General features: G+C 40.6%; 1 protein-coding gene and 1 pseudogene across 1 annotated transcript; one reads left to right on the top strand and one right to left on the bottom strand.

The window, feature by feature from the left end:
- Nucleotides 1-4217: 4217 nt before the first annotated feature.
- Nucleotides 4218-5200, top strand: LOC123796660 (olfactory receptor-like protein OLF4; annotated as a pseudogene).
- A 10598-nt stretch (nucleotides 5201-15798) lies between these two features.
- LOC123796661 (olfactory receptor 7A5-like) lies at nucleotides 15799-16740 on the bottom strand. The gene has a single exon (XM_045804184.2). It carries the CDS (start codon nucleotides 16729-16731, stop codon nucleotides 15799-15801), a length of 933 nt encoding a protein of 310 aa, XP_045660140.1. The 5' UTR covers nucleotides 16732-16740.
- Nucleotides 16741-17918: the final 1178 nt, after the last annotated feature.

The raw sequence follows: 17918 nt of genomic DNA, 5'->3' as shown, positions 1-17918 counted from the left end.
CATCCCAGGTATGAATCCCACTTGATCGTGATGGATAATCCTTTTAATGTACTGTTAGATTCTATTAGCAAGTATCTTGTTGAGGATTTTGGCATCCATATTCATTAGGGAAATCGGTCTGTAATTCTCCTTTTTTAGGGGGTCTTTGCCTGGTTTGGGGAATCAAGGTAATTTTGGCCTCATAGAATGAGTTTGGTAACTTTCCTTCTGTTTCTATTTTTTTGAAATAGCTTTAGGAGAATAGGTATTATTTCTTCTTTCAATGTTTGGTAGAATTCCCCAGGAAAACCGTCCGGGCCTGGAGTTTTGTTATTTGGAAGGTTGTTTATCACTGACTCAATTTCTTCATAATTAATTGGCCTGTTTAAGAAATCAATTTCTTCCGGTTTCAATCTTGGTAGTTTATAGGTTTTCAGGAAGGATTCCATCTCTTCCAGATTGCTTAGTTTATTGGCATATAGGTGTTGATAAAAATTTCTAATCATCCTTCCAATTTCAGTGGTGTTCGTCGTGACCTTTCCTTTTTCATTCATAATTTTAATAATCTGGGTACTTTCTCTTTTCTTTTGGATAAGTGTTGCCAGTGGTTTGTCAATTTTATTGATTCTCTCAAAGAACCAGCTTCTAGTCCTGTTGATCTGTTCTACTGTACTTCTGGTTTCTGCTTGATTGATTTCAGCTCTAATTTTGGTCAACTGCTTCCTCGTGCATGGATTAGGCCTGTCCCTCTGTTGCTGTTCCAGCTTCTTGAGGTGAGAATATAAAAACTGCATTTTAGATTTTTCTATTCTTTTGAGTGAGGCTTGGATGGCTATGTATTTCCCCGTTAGGACTGCCTTTGCAGTATTCCCATAGGTTTTGGACTGTTGTATTTTCATTCTCATTGGTCTCCATAAATTGTTTAATTTGATTTTTGATTTCCTGGTTTATCGAGTCATTCCTGAGCAGGATGGTTCTTAGTCTCCAAGTGTTTGAGTTTCTTCCAAATTTTTCCTTGTGGTTGAGTTCCAATTTCAGAGCGTTGTGGTCTGAGAATATGCAGGGCATAATTTCAATCTTTTGGTATCGGTTGAGACCTGTTTTGTGTCCCAGAACATGGTCTCTTCTTGAGAATGTTCCATGGGCATTAGAATAGAATGAGTATTCTTTGGTTCTGGGGTGTAGTGTTCTATATATATCTAAGAGGTCAAACTCCTCGAGTATGGCAATCAAAGCCTTTGATTCTTTGCTTAGTTTTTGCCAGGGTGCTCTGTCTATTTCTGAGAGTGGAGTGTTGAGGTCCCCTACTATTAATGTATTTTTATTAAAGTTAAGATTTGGCTTGTGTATCTTGCTGCTCCCCTGTTGGGGGCATATATATTTATAATTGTCATATTCACTTGTTGAATACTTCCTTTAAGAATAATATAGAGCCCTTCTGCGTCGCTAACCATAGTCCATAGTTTAAAATTCCAATTTATCTGATATGAGAATTGCTACCCCAGCTTTATTTTGAGGTCCATTTGCGTGAAAGATGGTACTCCATCCCCTTACTCTCAGTCTGAATGCATCTTTGGGTTCGAAATGAGTCTCTTGTAGACAGCAAATGGATGGGTCATTTCTTTTTATCCAATCTGCAACCCTGTGGCGTTTTATGGGAGCATTTATGCCATTCACATTAAGACTGAGTACTGAGAGATATGATTTTAATGATGCCATGTTGCCAGTAAAGTCTTTGTTTGTATTGGCTGTGACTTTCTGTTCTGTATCACTCTTGGGGCCTTTTTACTTTTATAGAACCCCCCGTAATACCTCCTGTAGGGCTGGTTTTGTGGTTACGAAATTGGTCAATGACTGGTGATTCTGGAAGGTCCTTATTTCTTCATCAATTCTGAATGACAGCCTTGCTGGATAAAGGATCCTTGGCTGCATGTTTTTCTCTGAAAGAGCTTTAAATATGCTCCCCCAACCCTTTCTCTCATTCCAGGTCTGTGTAGACAGGTCTGACGTAATTCTGATGCCTTTGCCTTGGTACGTGAGAAATTTCTTTGCCCTGGCCGCTTTCAATAGTGTATCCTTGGATCTAATATTTGTGAAATGCACTATGACGTGACGTGGCGTAGATTTGTCGTGGTTGAGCTTGGGAGGGGTCCTCTCTGCCTCTTGGACACGAATGTTTGTTTCCCTCGCTAGATTAGGGAAGTTTTCAGCTACAATTTGTTCAAATATCTCTTCTAGACCTCTGTTTTTCTCCACCCCCTCGGGGATGCCGATGATTCTAACATTGGATCGTTTCATTGAGTCAGTAATCTCCCGTAACCTACATTCGTGGCCGTGGATTTTTTTAAAACCATCTTCTATTTTCATTTTTTCCTCTATTAACCCATCCTCCAATTCATTAACCCTTTCCTCTGCTTCGGTGACCGTGGCCGTCAGAGCCTCTAGTTTTGCCTGCATTTGGCTCATAGAATTTTTAATTTCTGTCAGATTTGCTCTCATTTCTGTCCTTAGGGATTCTATATTCTCAGTAACCTTTTCGTTAATAGTTTTTTCAATTCTACTCATCATTTTGACCATTGTTACTCTGAATTCCATTTCTGATACTTTGTTTACATCCATATCCATTATTTCTGTGGCAGAGGCCACAGACTCACTGTCTTTTCTTTTCTGGGGGGGGTTTCCTTCTTGTCATTCTGATGAGGAGAGGTTGCGGGGTTGTCCAGAGCCCAAATTATTGACTGGGTCCCAGGCCATGCCCCTTGTTTTATAGGGATCTTAGGGATGTGGGCTTCTCCTTTAAAGATTTTATTTATTTATTTATCTGAGAGAGAGAGCCAGACAGTCAGCAAGAACGGGAACAGAAGCAGGGGAGTGGGAGAGGAAGATGCAGGCTCCCTGCAGAGGAGCCCGATGAAGGACTCCTTTCCTGAACGTCAGGATCATGCCCTAAGCTGGAGACAGGCGCTCAATGACTGCACCACCCAGGCGCCCCGGGTTGTGGGCTTCTTGATTTTTCAGCCTGCCTTCTATGTTCTGGGGGAGGGCCCTGCCGCACAGATACTCAGGCAACCCTGTTTGGGTAGAGTCTCCTTGTCCCCCGCGAGGGGGGATGGGGATGGGCACCCTGTGAGCCGGTATTTCCAGGGTTTTGTTCTTGGCGGCTTTCCCTGGCGGTCTGCTGTGCCTCTTTGAGAGTCAGAGCAGCAGAGGCTGAATTGTCACAGGACAGAGGGATTGCAGCCTGTTTTCCACTGAGGTTCTGGCCACTTTAACTCTGTTACTGTTGGTGCTGCTCAACCCTGCAGCGTCGCAGGATGTGCGCCCTACACCCGGCGTCCCTGCCCTCACTTCCAGGGCCCGCGTGTCTCTGTCCTTTGTGTTTCTAACGCCGCCAGCCGCCCCACACGCGTTCCCGGGTCTCCCGGTCTCAGTCTGGATCCAGTGAGCACACCGGGATTCCCGGAGTTCCGCGAGAAGCCTGGTGGCGCGCGTTCACGTCTCACCGTTCTCAGTCCGCTCTCTTGCGGGTGCGGTCCATGAGTCCGCCCGCTCCCCCGTCCAGGTGGCTGCCGCTTCCTGGCGCCTGAACGCGGCGGCTCCCTTCCCCTTCCGTTTATCTTCCGATATCTGTGCGCGGTTTCACGGCTCCCCTCTTTGTACCTCAATACTCAGCACTGGAGATGTTCATTTGTAGAGATCCAGATGCATCTTCCTGCGTCTCAGGCTGGTTCCGTGGTTATTTAGGCTGGTCTGGTACCTATCCAGCTCGACTCAGGGGACCGGCTGAAAAAGGGGTCCCCTACTCCTCCGCCATCTTAACTCCTCAGCTTTTCTAAAGTCAAGATTCTTAACGCACGTTAACACTGAGAGAGATGGACAGGGTATGAGATTAACATAAACCAAATGCTGTATACATCCAACTTGCAATACTTCTTCACAGCAAGGCAATGACACACAATCCTCCCTCGGCACACATCACCCCATGATGATCGCGACTCTCAAGATGCAAGAGAAAAAACAAGCACAAATCCGAAGAGTGGTGGTGGCTTTTGCTTCTATGCCAGCCATTTGCTTTTGCCGAGGCGCGGGTGGGGGAGATCAATTCTCAGAAGACAGCCCCCAAACTCCGTTGCCGGAGCCGGAGCCAAACCACGACCTCCTCCTCCCCTCCCGGCCGGCTCGGTAAACATTAATTTCTTGAGTGCAGAACATGAACAAATACAATTGCCCAGTTAGTAATGCATAATTGTGTCCTGCTCTTTCTCTCTTATTTTTGTAGTCACATCAAAGACATGGAACTAGAGAATGATACACGAATTTCAGAATTTCTTCTTCTGGGATTATCAGAGGAACCAGAACTGCAGCCCCTCCTATTTGGGCTTTTCCTCTCCATGTACCTGATCACTGTGTGTGGAAACCTGCTCCTCATCCTGGCCGTCAGCTCTGACTCCCACCTCCACACCCCCATGTACTTCTTCCTGGCCAACCTGTCCTCTGTAGACATCTGTTTCACCTCCACCACCATCCCCAAGATGCTGGTAAATATACAAACACAGAGAAAGGTCATAACTTATGATAGCTGCATCACCCAGATGTACTTTTTCATACTTTTTGTAGGTTTGGACAACTTCCTCCTGGTGTGATGGCCTATGACGGCTTTGTGGCCATCTGTCACCCCCTGCACTACACTGTCACCATGAACCCTCGGCTCTGCTCACTATTGCTTCTGGTGTCCTGGATCATGAGCGCCCTGCATTCCTTGTTACAAACCTTAATGGTGTTGTGGCTGTCCTTCTGTACAGAGATGGAGATCTCCCACTTTTTCTGTGAACTCAATCAGATGATCCAACTTGCCTGTTCTGATACCTTTCTTAATGACATGGTGCTGTATTTAGCAGCTGTGCTGCTGGCTGGTGCTCCCCTGGCTGGGGTCCTTTACTCTTACTCTAAGATAGCTTCCTCCATATGTGAGATCTCATCAGCTCAGGGGAAGTACAAAGCATTTTCCACCTGTGCATCTCACCTCTCAGTTGTCTCCTTATTTTATTGCACAGTCCTGGGAGTGTACCTTAGCTCTGCTGCTCCCCAGAGCTCCCACGCAAGTGCAGTGGCCTCGGTGATGTACACGGTGGTCACCCCCATGCTGAACCCCTTCATCTACAGCCTGAGGAATAGAGACATTAAAGGGGCTCTAAATGCATTTTTCAGAAGGAAGCCATAAAAGGGCCATTTTTCTAAGAAGTACCTGTTATTGTAGGCTAATGCCTAACAGCCAGAAATTGTGATTCATTAATCAGATCATGAAATAAGAACTTAATCCCTCTATTTGTATCCTGGAGTGTCACATCTTCTAAATTCAACTGCTTTATTAAACTTTCTGCTCCTTTTGATAGCCAAGAATTTTTTTCTTTTTTGTTTTCTTAATTTCCATATTAGTTCCAACCCTGAATCAGGAACGATTTGGAGATTTCCATTCGCCTCGTAGAGTAATGAACTCTACTAGTTTCATGGAATAAACTATGTTTTGCAACTGAGGCCATTCTCATAATTTTATTGTAGAGGATATTCTGAGATCACAGGTTTTCGCTCTGTGTCTGCCATTCATTTCCATGTTACTACTTTAAATGCTCTTTCTGGTGATATAGACTTAACCTACTAGTTTGTTTTGTAGCTAGTCTTGGGGTTTTATGATCCTCCTTAGGGTCCTGTTCTCATAGCAGCTCAGAATCCACAGTATCCCCAGCACAGAATAATAAAGCAAAAATCATTTATGAAAAACACAATCCAAGTGTAATCTACAGAAAGACAAATTTGCATAAACAAGTTACCCAATACGGGTTAAGTGTCAGGGAAGACCTGAAATGAGATGAAGCACAATTTTCGATCACATCATATTTCATTGTGGAAAATGTGCTTTTGATGATGAACATCTACCATTGAAGTCGGGATAGTTGGCGTCCATGTTTAAAGGGTTTTATTAATTAAAGTGAAGACTGTAGTGGCAGATTTTATATTATTTAATTGGATGATTTTGCCATTCTACTTGAAAATTTACAGTGCTGCCTACAAATATTACTCCTTTTTAAAAAAAATGTTACAAATGTTATAGTGTGAGTGAGTGAACAGAAAGTGTTTTCACTGTCATTAAATTTTTTACTTATCTTGTGATGCTTTGCTGCTGATTTTATTTATTTGCATCTTCTCCTCCTCCCCTTTTCTTTGCTCTAACAAATGGCTTGTAAATTTGCTTAGGGTTTCAAAAATTAACTCCTAGGTTTGTTAATCTTTTCTATTGGTTTTCTGGTCTATGTATCATTTCTGTATGCTCTGATATTTGGTATTTCTTTTCCTCTGCTGCTTAGGACTTAGTTTGTTCTTTCTCTAGGTCTTTGAATCATACAGTTAGGTTATTCACTTAAGCACTTTTATTTTTCTTAATGTAGACATTTATAGCTATAAACTTCCCTCTTAGAGTTGCTTTGGCAACATCCCATAAGTTTTGATAGGCCATGTTTCCATTTTCATTTGGTTGAAGATATTTATTTATTTAATTAATTATGTATTTATGTATTTATTTATTTTTTATTATGTTATTTTAGTCACCATAGTATCATTAGTTTTTGATGTAGTGTTCCATGATTCATTGTTTGCGTATAACACCCAGTGCTCCATGCAATACTTGCTCTCCTTAATACCCATCACACTGTTACCCCATTCCCCCCCGACACCCTCAGTTTTTTTCCCAGAGTCCATAGTCTCTCATGGTTCATCTCCCTTTCTGATTCCCCCCCTTCATTTTCCCCTTCCTTCTCCTAATGTCCTCCATGCTATTCCTTATGTTCTACATGTAAGTGAAACCATATGATAATTGTCTTTCTCTGCTTGACTTATTTCATTAGCATAATCCCCTCCAGTTCTATCCATGTCGATGCAAATGTTGGGTATTCATCCTTACCGATAGGTGACTAATATTCCATTGTATATATAGGCCACATCTTTATCCATTCTTCTATTGAAGGGTATCCTGACTCCTTCCACAGTTTGGCTATTGTGGACATTGCTGCTATGAACTTCGGGGTGCATATGGCCCTTCTTTCACTACATCTGTATCTTTGGGGTAAATACCTAGTAGTGCAATTGCTGAGTCATAGGGTAGCTCTCTTCTTAACATCTTGAAGAACCTCCATACTGTTTTCCATAGTGGCTGTACTAGCTTGCATTCCCACCAACAGTGTAAGAGTATTCCCCTTTCTCCACATCCTCACCAATATTTGTTCTTTCCTACTTTGTTGATTGAAGATTTTCAAATTTTCTTTTTGGTTTCTTCTTTTACCCACCAGCTGCTCATGAGTGTGTGGTTTAATTCCCACATGTTTGTGAATGTTTCAGATATCTGTGCCCTTAAACTCATTGCAGTGTTATTTACAATAGTCAAGACATGGGAACAGCTGAGTATCATCAACAGGTGAATTAATGATGATGACATATCTATACAGTGGAATTCAACAATAGAAAAGAAGACATCCATTCCTTTGCTAAAACATGGATGGCCTCCGAGAGCATTATGCTAAGTGAAATAATCAGACAGAGAATGACGAAAGTTGTATGATCTCACTTATATGTGAAATACAAAAGTCTGAACTCATAGAAACAGAGAGTAGGTTGATGTTTGTGGCTGAAGTTTGTGGAAATGAGAAGATGCTGGTGAAAGCCTACAATACTTGAGTTATAAGATGAATGAGTATGATTTCACTCAGATGTGGAATATAAGAAATAGTGCAGAGGATCATAGGAGGAGGGAGGGAAATTTGAATGGGAATAAATCAGAGAGGGAGACAAACCTTGAGAGGCTTGACTCTGGGAAACAAACTGAGGGTTGTGGATAGGGAGGTGGGTAGGGGGATGGGGTAACAGGGTGATGGGCATGAAGGAGGGCATGTGATGTGATGTGATGTGATGAGCACTGTGTGTCATATCAATTGATGAATCTTTGCACACTATATCTGAAACTAATGAGGTGAATGAGATGAATGAGTTCTGGGAACGTAATGTACAACATGGTTTATATGGTTAACTATACTGTCTTGAATACTTGAATGTTGCTAACAGAGTACATAGTAAATGTTCTTACAACAAAAAGAAATGATAACTTTGTTAAATGATGAATGCATTCAGTAAGTTATCCTGGTGATCATTTCACAATGTACATGCATATAAAATCACCAAGGTGTATGCTTAAACTTCCAGAATTTTATATGTCAATTACATTTCAATAAAACTGGAAAAATGAGGGGTGGGGATGGGGTAATTGGGTACGGACATTAAGGAGGATACGTGATGTGATGAGCAGTGTATGTTATATGCAACTGATGACTAATTGAATTCTACATCTGCAGCTAATGATGTACTATGTTTTGGCTAATTGCATTTAAATTAAAAAAGCAAAAGTGGAAAAACGATGAAAAAATATTCCTATGTCTCTGTCATCTTCCTTGCATTTCAAATGTCTCCTCCTTCTAGCAGAATTCTCCCCATAAAAAAGAGTGCCAGAATGAAAACCATTACGAATATGTCAATGAGAAGGTCAATGAATAGGAAAAATGTATCTATATTAAGGATGCTATGAAGATGGCATCAGTGATACAACTGTTCTTAGCCCCGTCAATCAGTGAGTTAGAAATGGGGTCCCTGTTCTCTCTGAAGTATCTGGAAAGAAAAACTTTTATTTCTTTGATATTTTCTTGGACTAGGAATGGTGACCTACAAGCAAGAGGTGGGGAGTAAATATTTACTTTGGAGGAAAGCCTGACCTTCTGAACTAAATTTCCATAAGTGTGCAGTAGACACATAATTCAGTCTTACTGTCTTCTCAAAGATCAGTGCACTGCTGAAGGTGGAAGTGGAAATGAAACCTTTCAAATTGAAATTTACACCAGTGGTAGACTTTTGGCAGAAAGGGTCCCACATCACTGTTGTTCTATGTGGCCAGGTCTTTGGCAATGTGGGCAGCACCTTCCATCAGGTGGTAGAGACCATTCCTCCACTTTTGATCTAGGCTGTATTAGGATTTTTTATTTGCTGTGGCCAGCAGGATATGGGGTGACAGTGGACCTTAGAGTCTTGGTGCATTTCTGGTGCTCTGTCTTAGATCTCTGGCTCCAAAAGTGAATTAAGCCAGGTGGGCTGCCAGAGGAAGTGAGGACATGTGGAGCAGAGCCCAGACAAAGCCACCTGGGATCTGCCACAGCTAGCTAGCCAAGCCCCAATTATATTAGAATGCCCCTGAGTGATCAACAGAGCTCTCCCAGCTGACACACAGGTGACCCAAGTCTTTTGAGGAAATCAACACAGATTAGATTAACTCATCACCAAACAATTCGATTTGATACTAAAGACATTAATTAATAAGACTGATAAACCTCTGGCCAGACTTATCCAAAAGAAAAGAGAAAGGACCCAAATTAATAAAATCATGAATGAAAGGGGGGAGATCACGACTAACATCAAGGAAATAAAAACAATATTAGAAATCATTACCAGCTACTATATGCCAACAAATTAAGCAACCTGGAAGATATGGATGGCTTCCTAGAAACTTACAACCAAGACTGAAATAGGAAGAAATAGACAACCCGAATAGACCAATAACCAGTAACGAAATTGAACCACTAATCAAAAACCTCCCAAAAAACAAGAGTCCAGGCCCAGATGGTTTCCCAGGGGAATTCTACTAAACATTTAAAGAAGAAATCATACCTATTCTACCGAAACTGTTTTTTTAAAAAAAAGAAACAGAAGGAAAACTTCCAAACTCGTTCTATGAAGCCAGCATTAACCATGATCCCAAAACCAGGCAAAGACCCCATCAAAAAGGAGAATTACAGACCAATATCCCTGATGAATATGGATGCCAAAATATTCATAGCCAATATGGATCATAGCCAACAGTACATTAAAAGGATTACCCACCAAGACCAAGTGGGATTTATTCCTGGGATGCAAGGGGGGTTTAACATTCGCAAATCTATCAATGTCATAGAGCACATTAATAAAAGAAAACACAAGAACCATATGATCCTCTCAATTGATGAAGAAAAAGCATTTGACAAAATGCAGCGTGTTTTCCTGATTAAAACTCTTCATAGTGTAGGAATAGAAGGAACATTCCTCAATATCATAAAAGCCATCTATGAAAAGCCCACAGGGAATATCATTCTCAATGAGGAAAAGCTGAGAGCTTTTCCCTTAAGGTCAGGAACATGAGAGGGATGCCCACTCTCACCACTATTGTTCAATGTAGTATGAGAAGTCTTAGCCTCAGCAATTAAACAACAAAGAGAAGAAAAAATAGGCATTCAAATTGGCAAAGAAGAAGTTTAACTCTTTCTCTTCAAAGATGACATGATACTTTATGTGGAAAACTAAAAAACTTCACCCCCAAATTACTAGACCTCATAAAACAATTCATCAATGTGGCAAGATACAAAATCAATGCACAGAAATCAGTTGCTTTTCTATACACTAACAATGTAACTGTAGAAAGAGAAATTAAGGAATCAATTCCACTTAACACCAGCACAAAAAATCATAAGATACCTAGGAAAAAACCTAACCAAAGAAGAAAAGGATCTGTGCTCTAAAAACTACAGAACACTTATGAAAGAAATTGAGTTAGAAACAAAAAGATGGAAAAATATTCCATGCTCATGGATGGGAAGAATAAATATTGTGAAAATGTCTATGCTGTCCAGAGCAATCCACACTTTTGTTGCCATCCCTGTTGAAATACCTTTGGAATTTTTCACAGAGATGGAAAAAACAATCTTAAAATTTGTATGGAACCAGAAAAGACCCTGAACAACCAAGGGGATGTTGAAAAAGAAAAACAATACTGGGGGCACCATGTTGCCTGACTTCATGCTGTATTACAAAGCTGTGATCACCAAGACAGCATAGTATTGGCATAAAAACAGACACATAAATCAATGGAACAGAATAGAGTCTCCAGAAATGGACCCTCAGCTCTATGGTCAACTAATCTTTGACAAATCAGGAAAAAATATCCAATGGAAAAAAGATAGTCTCTTCAATAAATGGTGCTAGAAAATTGGACAGCTACATACAGAAGAATGAAACTGGACCATTCTCTTACACCATACACAAAGATAAACTCAAAATGGATGAAAGACCTCATTGTGAGACAGGAGTCCATCAAAATCATAGAGGAGAACATAGGCAGTAACCTCTTCGACAACGGTGACAGCAGTTTCATTCAAGACATATTCCAAAGGCAAGGGAAAGTAAAGCAAAAATGAACTTTTGGGACTTTATCAAGATAAAAAGGTTCTGCACAGCAAAAGAAACAGTCAACAAAACTAAGAGGCAATTCATGGAATGGGAGAAGATATTTACAAATGATATTTCAGATAAAGGGCTGGTATCCAAGATCTATAAAGAACTTCTCAAACTCAACACCCAAAAATCAAACAATCCAGTCAAGAAATGGGCAGAAGACAGGAACAGACACTTCTCTAAAGAAGACATACAAATGGCTAACAGACACATGAAAAAATGTTTAACATCATTAGCCATCAGGGAAATTCAAATCAATGCCACATTGAGATATCACCTTACACCAGTTAGAATGGCCAAAATTAACAAAACAGGGAACAACAAATATTGGTGAAGATGTGGATAAAGGAAAACCCTCTGACACTGTTGGTGGGAATGTAAGCTGGTACAGCCACTCTGGAAAACAGTGTGGAGGTACCTCAAAAAGTTAAAAATAGGGGTGCCATGGTGGCTCAGTCATGGTCTGAGTGTCTGCCTTCAGCTCAGGTCATGATCCCAGGGTTTTGGGATTGAGCCCTGCATCAGGCTCCTTGCTCAGCAGGGAGTCTGCTTCTCTCTCTACCCCTCCCCACTGCTTGTGGTCTTTCTCTCTCTGTCACTCTTTCTCTCTCAAATAAATAAATAAAAATCTTTTAAAAAGTTAAAAATAGAGCTACCATTCTGTTCAGCAATTGAACTACTAAGTATTTACCCCAAAGTTACAGTTGTAGTGAACAGAAGGGGCACCTGCACCCCAATGTTGTTAGCAGCAATATCCACAATTGCCAAAAGTGGAAGAAGCTGAGATGCCCTTTATTGGATGAATGGATAACGAAGATGTGGTTCATATATACAATGGCATATTACTCAGCCATTAGAGAGGATGAATACCCACCATTTGCATCGACATGGATGGAAGTGGAGGGGATTATGCTAAATGAAATAAATCAAGCAGAGAAAGGCAATTATCATATGGTTTCACTCATATGTGGAACATAAGGGATTGAATGGAGGACAATAGTGGAAGGAAGGGAAAGCTGAAGGGGGGAGGAGATCAGAGAGGGAGACAAACCATGAGAGACTATGGACTCTGGGAAACAAACTGAGGGTTTCAGCAGGGTGGGGAGTGGGGGGATGGAGTTGCTAGCTGATGGGTAATAAGGGGGGCATGTGTTGTGATAAGCCCTGGATGTTATGTGCAACTAATGAATGGTGGAACACTATGTCAAAAACTAATGATGTACTGCATGTGGCTAATGTAACATAATAATACACTACGTCAAAAACTAATGATGTACTGCATGGTGGCTAATGTAACATAATAATAAAAAAAAGACATAAAAAAGACATAAATTAAACATAAAATAACATAATAATAAAAATAATAATAATAAAAGACATAAATTAAAAAATAAAAAAATAAAGAGCAGGCGGTAACATCAAAAAAATACAACATCCAATAAATACAACATCCAATACATACAACATCCAATACATGATCCATGAAAGAAAGATTGGACTTCATTAACATTGAAGATGTTGATCTACAAAGAATACTGCCAAGACAATGAGAGGACTAACCACAAACTGGGAGATAATATTTGCAAAAGAGATGTCTGATAAAAGAATATTATCCAAAGCATAGATACTCAACATTAAGAAAACAAACAACTCTATTTAAAAATGGGCCAATATGGCTATAAGAATTTGGCAAAAATCAAAGAAAGCATTCTGTGAAAATGTCTGGCTATATGGAATTCACAATAAAGAGTATTGCCTATTTCATTATTATTTGTAAATTGTGTTATACATCCTTTGTATCAGTGAAACTTACAATAAACCTATGTACATGTAAAAAAAATAAAAATGGGCCAAAGACCTTAACAAACATTTCCCCGAGGAGGATATAGATGTTCCACATCATATATTCTCAGAGAAATGCAAAGTGAAAGAACAACGAGATGTCCCTACGCCTCTGCTAGAAGAGCCAAAATCCAGAACACCGAAAACACAAATGTTGGTGAGGTTGGGGAGCAGCAGGAAGTCTCATTCACGGCTGGTGGGAACGCAAAAGAGTCCAGCCACTTTGGAAGACAGTTGAAAGCATATTCTTACTGTACCATCCAGCTGTTGTTATTCTTTGTATTTACCTAACGTGGTTGAAAACATTTCTACACAAAAAACGCACATGTATGTTTCTAGTAGCTTTATTCATAATTGCCAAAACTTGGATGCAAACAAGATATCCTTCAATAGGTAAATAGAAAAACTGAGGTACATCAAGAAATGGAATATTATTCAACATTGAACAGAAAAGAAATATCAGGCCATGAAAAGACATGGAGGAAACTGAAATGTCTATTATTAAGTGAAAGAAGCCAATATGAAAAGGCTATATAGTGTATGAGTCTGACTATATGACATTTTGAAGAGGCAAAACTGTGGTGACAGTAAACTTGTCAGTGGTTAACAGGGGTTAATAGGGAAGGAGGGATGAATGGGCACAGAGGATTTTTTTAGGGCAGTGATGTATGATACAACAATAATGGATACATGTCATTATACATTTGTACAATGTATACACCAACAGTGAACCCAAATGTAAACCATGGACTTTGGGTGACGATGTGTCAAGGTAGGCTCATCAATTTTAACTAATGCCCCACTCTGGTGGTGACTATTGATAATGGGGGAGGCTCTGCATACATGGGGGAAGGGATTATATGGAAAATCTCTGAACCTTTTCCTCAATTTTGCTGTGAACCCAAAACTGCTCTAAAAATAAAATCTATTAAAAAATAAATAAAAGATTTTATTTATTTATTTGAGAGAGAGAGAGAGATAACAAGAGAGAGCAGAGCAAAAGGGAGGGGCAGAGAGAGAAACAGTCTCCCCGCTGAGCAGGGAGCCCTACATGGGACTTCATCCCAGGACCCTGGGATCATGACCTGAGCTGAGGGCAGGCACTTAATAGACTGAGCCACCCAGGTGCCCAATAGATGAGATTTAAATAATTCTCTGTGTGTCTAAACAAATGTGTGTGAATGTGTTTATTTGAGATAAAGATATATGCACATGCATACACACATATACATACTTACTTACCTAACCTGGAATGTTTCTTTGGGACTCAACAAGGTGCTTCTACAAAAGATGTGACCTAAATCACATGATTGTACAGGAATTCAATCTCTCTAATGAGCTATCCTTTGATCCTGAGGATATATATGGATGATATATAATGGATGATATTGGTTTGTTCAATCATTGCCCATTTTATGGTTATGAAAAATTTAGAGAAGGGATATTTCATTTAGACCAGAGGAAAGAGTCCTATTTCTATGTAGCAGAAAGACGAAGATGAGTCAGTAAGACACCATAAACATGCCAACCAATTCTTCACCCCAAGGGGGAAAACCTAATTCTTGTACAGGGACACCAAACTCCATACTTCAGTGAGTATGAGTATTTTATGACAGCATATAATTTCAATTTTTCTTCATCATAGTTAAGATTTTCCCTGGTTCAAAGGCCATATGAAGTTAATATATTTATTCTAATATGTGTTTCTGTGTAGATTCCACTTGGAGACATGTACTTGGTAATCATTTTGGCCATCGTTGTGGTAGGCACAGTGGACACAGCTGGGTAGGAGAACATGATCCCCACAAGGAGAATGAAAATCAGTGACTCCCTATAAGTTATAAGTTAGTCTACATTGTCAGGATGAGCAGTGAAGGTGTGATGTACAAAATATTGATGTATCTGAAAGAGAAAGACTGGGATCTTATACTTTCCTTTATTATAAAACTATATAAATGGCCATAGTTTCAAACTAGTTTTTTTCTATAAGAATAATATGACTCATGACTATCCTTTTAGTAAAATAAGAGAAAATTACTTAGGATCATATATCTTCTTTGAGTAGGAAGTATTCTTTTAAAAAATATTATTTATTTATTTGAGAGATTGAGAGAGGGAGAGAGAGAGAGAGAGAGAGAGAGAGAGAGAGAGAGAGAGAGAGAACACCAGCAGGGGAGTGGCAGAGGGAGAGGGAGAAGCAGGCTCCCCACCAAGCAGGGATCTCAATGTGGGGCTTGATCCCAGATGCCGGGATCATGACCCAAGCTGAAGGCAGATGCTTAAGTGACTGAGCCACCCAGGTGCCCAAGTAGGAAGTATTCTTAAGAAATCCATGATATTCCATGACATAAATGAGAATTTCCAAACATTTTTGATCAAGCCTGGAAAAAACTTTGAAAAAGTAGGATATGGAGAAAGGGGAAAACAGTATATCAGAGCAGAAGCCTAATAAAGTGAGTTACTTAAATGTATGGAGAAGTTGAATTCAAACAAACGGAAATTCCAGGTAATAAATAGAAGGAGCAGATTCTACTTCCACAGTCTGATCAAAGAATGACAGTTTTTGTTCTGAGGCTGTGAGCACTGCCATCATGGGCAATTCTTCAGCCCCAGGACGATGGGCCCTTACATCACTGGAACCCCAATGATTCCTTTCAGAGCCCTCTTTATGTCTTTGTTCCTCAGGCTGTAGATGAAGGGGTTCAGCATGGGCGTGACCACCGTGTACATCACCGAGGCCATGGCACTTGCGTGGGAGCTCTGGGTAACAGCAGAGCTCAGGTACACACCGAGCATCGTGCAGTAAAATAAGGAGACAACGGAGAGGTGAGACGCACAGGTGGAAAATGCTTTGTACTTGCCCTGAGCTGATGATATTCTGTGTATGGAGCAAACAATCTTAGAATAAGAGTAAAGGATCCCAGCAAAAGGACCCCCACCCAGCAGGACAGCTGAAAAATACATCACCAAATTATTAAGTAAGGTGTCAGAACAGGCAAGTTGGATCATCTGATTGAGTTCACAAAAAAAGTGTGGGATTTCGAAGTTTGTATAGAAGGACAGCTGCAACATCATTAAACTCTGTAACAAGGAAGTCAGGATAGAAATGATCCAAGACACCAGAACCAGGAGTCCACAGAGCTGCGGGTTCATGATGACTGTGTAGTGCAGGGGGTGACAGATGGCCACGAAGCGGTCATAGGCCATCACACTCAGGAGAAAGACATCTGACACGGCAAAGAGTATGAGGAAATAAATCTGAGTAACGCAGCCTGCATAGGTTATGACTTTGCTCTGAGTCTGGATGTTCCACAGCATCTTGGGGACGGTGGTGGAGGTGAAACAGATGTCTGCAAAGGACAGGTTGGCCAGGAAGAAGTACATAGGGGTGTGGAGGTGGGAGTCAGAGCTGACGGCCAGGATGAGGAGCAGGTTTCCAAACACAGTGATCAGATACATGGAGAGGAAAAGCCCAAATATCAGGGGTTGCAGTTCTGGGTCCTCTGATAGTCCCAGAAGGTGAAACTCTGAAATTTTTGTATCATTTCCTGGTTCCATGTGGTGGAGGTGACTTCAAGGACAGAAGCAAATAGCATGACTAATTTTCACAAATCTTGTATTACTCTGAGTTTTTAAACGATACTTTTAAAAATTTGTATTCTAGAAATTCACTTTAATATGTTGCACATGGATATGGTCCCTTTCAGGAGATTCCCTGTGCCACCATAGTTATGGAATTTTTGTTCTAATCACTTTTTTCCCCCCAAAAGGCCATGTATTCTGTAGTTTTAATTTAAAAATTATTCTAAATTTCAGAAATATAAATAAGTTCTGACCACATTTTAGGCATTGTGTAGGTAAGGAATGTATAGGGTGGTAAGGAAAAAACGTCCCTATCGTTCAATGATGGAGAAAGAATACATTAACAAATAAGAAAATTAAATAGCATTTCAGGTGGTGGCAGGTGGAATGAAGAAAAAGAAAGTGGGAAATGTAGAGAGTGAATAGCTGTTTTCATGGGTATGTAAGCCATTCTGCAAACAAGGTGACAACGGAACACAGACCTCAAGTAAGACAGAGGGGTAGATGAAGGAATATGGGGGAAGTGTGTGCCTGGCAGAGGGAATGGCCAGTGCAAAGGCCCCGAAGAAGGTACTTGTTTCCAATGTTCAAGTCAAAGAAGCAAAGTCAGTGCTGCAAGGGGAATGAGCCAGAGGGAGACTGAGGAGAGACGCTGTCAGACATGCCGAGGAGGGAAGTGGCCTCTCTGCTCCTTCTGAACCCTCAAGGCACAGGGACTTCGTTGTCCACACTGCCTCTCCCACTGCATTCATTGTGTTGCAAAGACATCCCATGAACTGAACAAGATCCCCTTCTTAGTGGTCTTTCTTGATCGAGTTCTGGCCCCTGTGTTGTGTCACCTTGGGACTTATCAGTCCTGGCACTCTATTGTGGGGACAGCTCACACTCCACAGTCACACACCCACAGGACACCGTGGCTTCCTGGGTTGTGTTATTCTCCTGTCTTTCTCAGCCCCGACCCCCTGATTATGCCAGGAATGGATCCAACCCAAGTAGCCAGATCAGTGATCTTTCCCCTGCAAAGTGCAGAAATGCCAATTCTTAAGCCTCCCATGGAAAAAATAATATACATAAATATTAAGATATATATATATATTTATTTATATATTTATATATTTATATTCTACTCCCCCCAAAATGAGCAAAATGATAAACCAACACTT

Source organism: Ursus americanus, chromosome 14 (genome assembly GCF_024610735.1).
Source record: "Ursus americanus isolate L20-20 chromosome 14, mUrsAme1.1.p, whole genome shotgun sequence".
NCBI classification, from domain to species: Eukaryota; Metazoa; Chordata; class Mammalia; order Carnivora; family Ursidae; genus Ursus; species Ursus americanus.
This window is presented reverse-complemented; position numbering and strand designations above follow the sequence as displayed.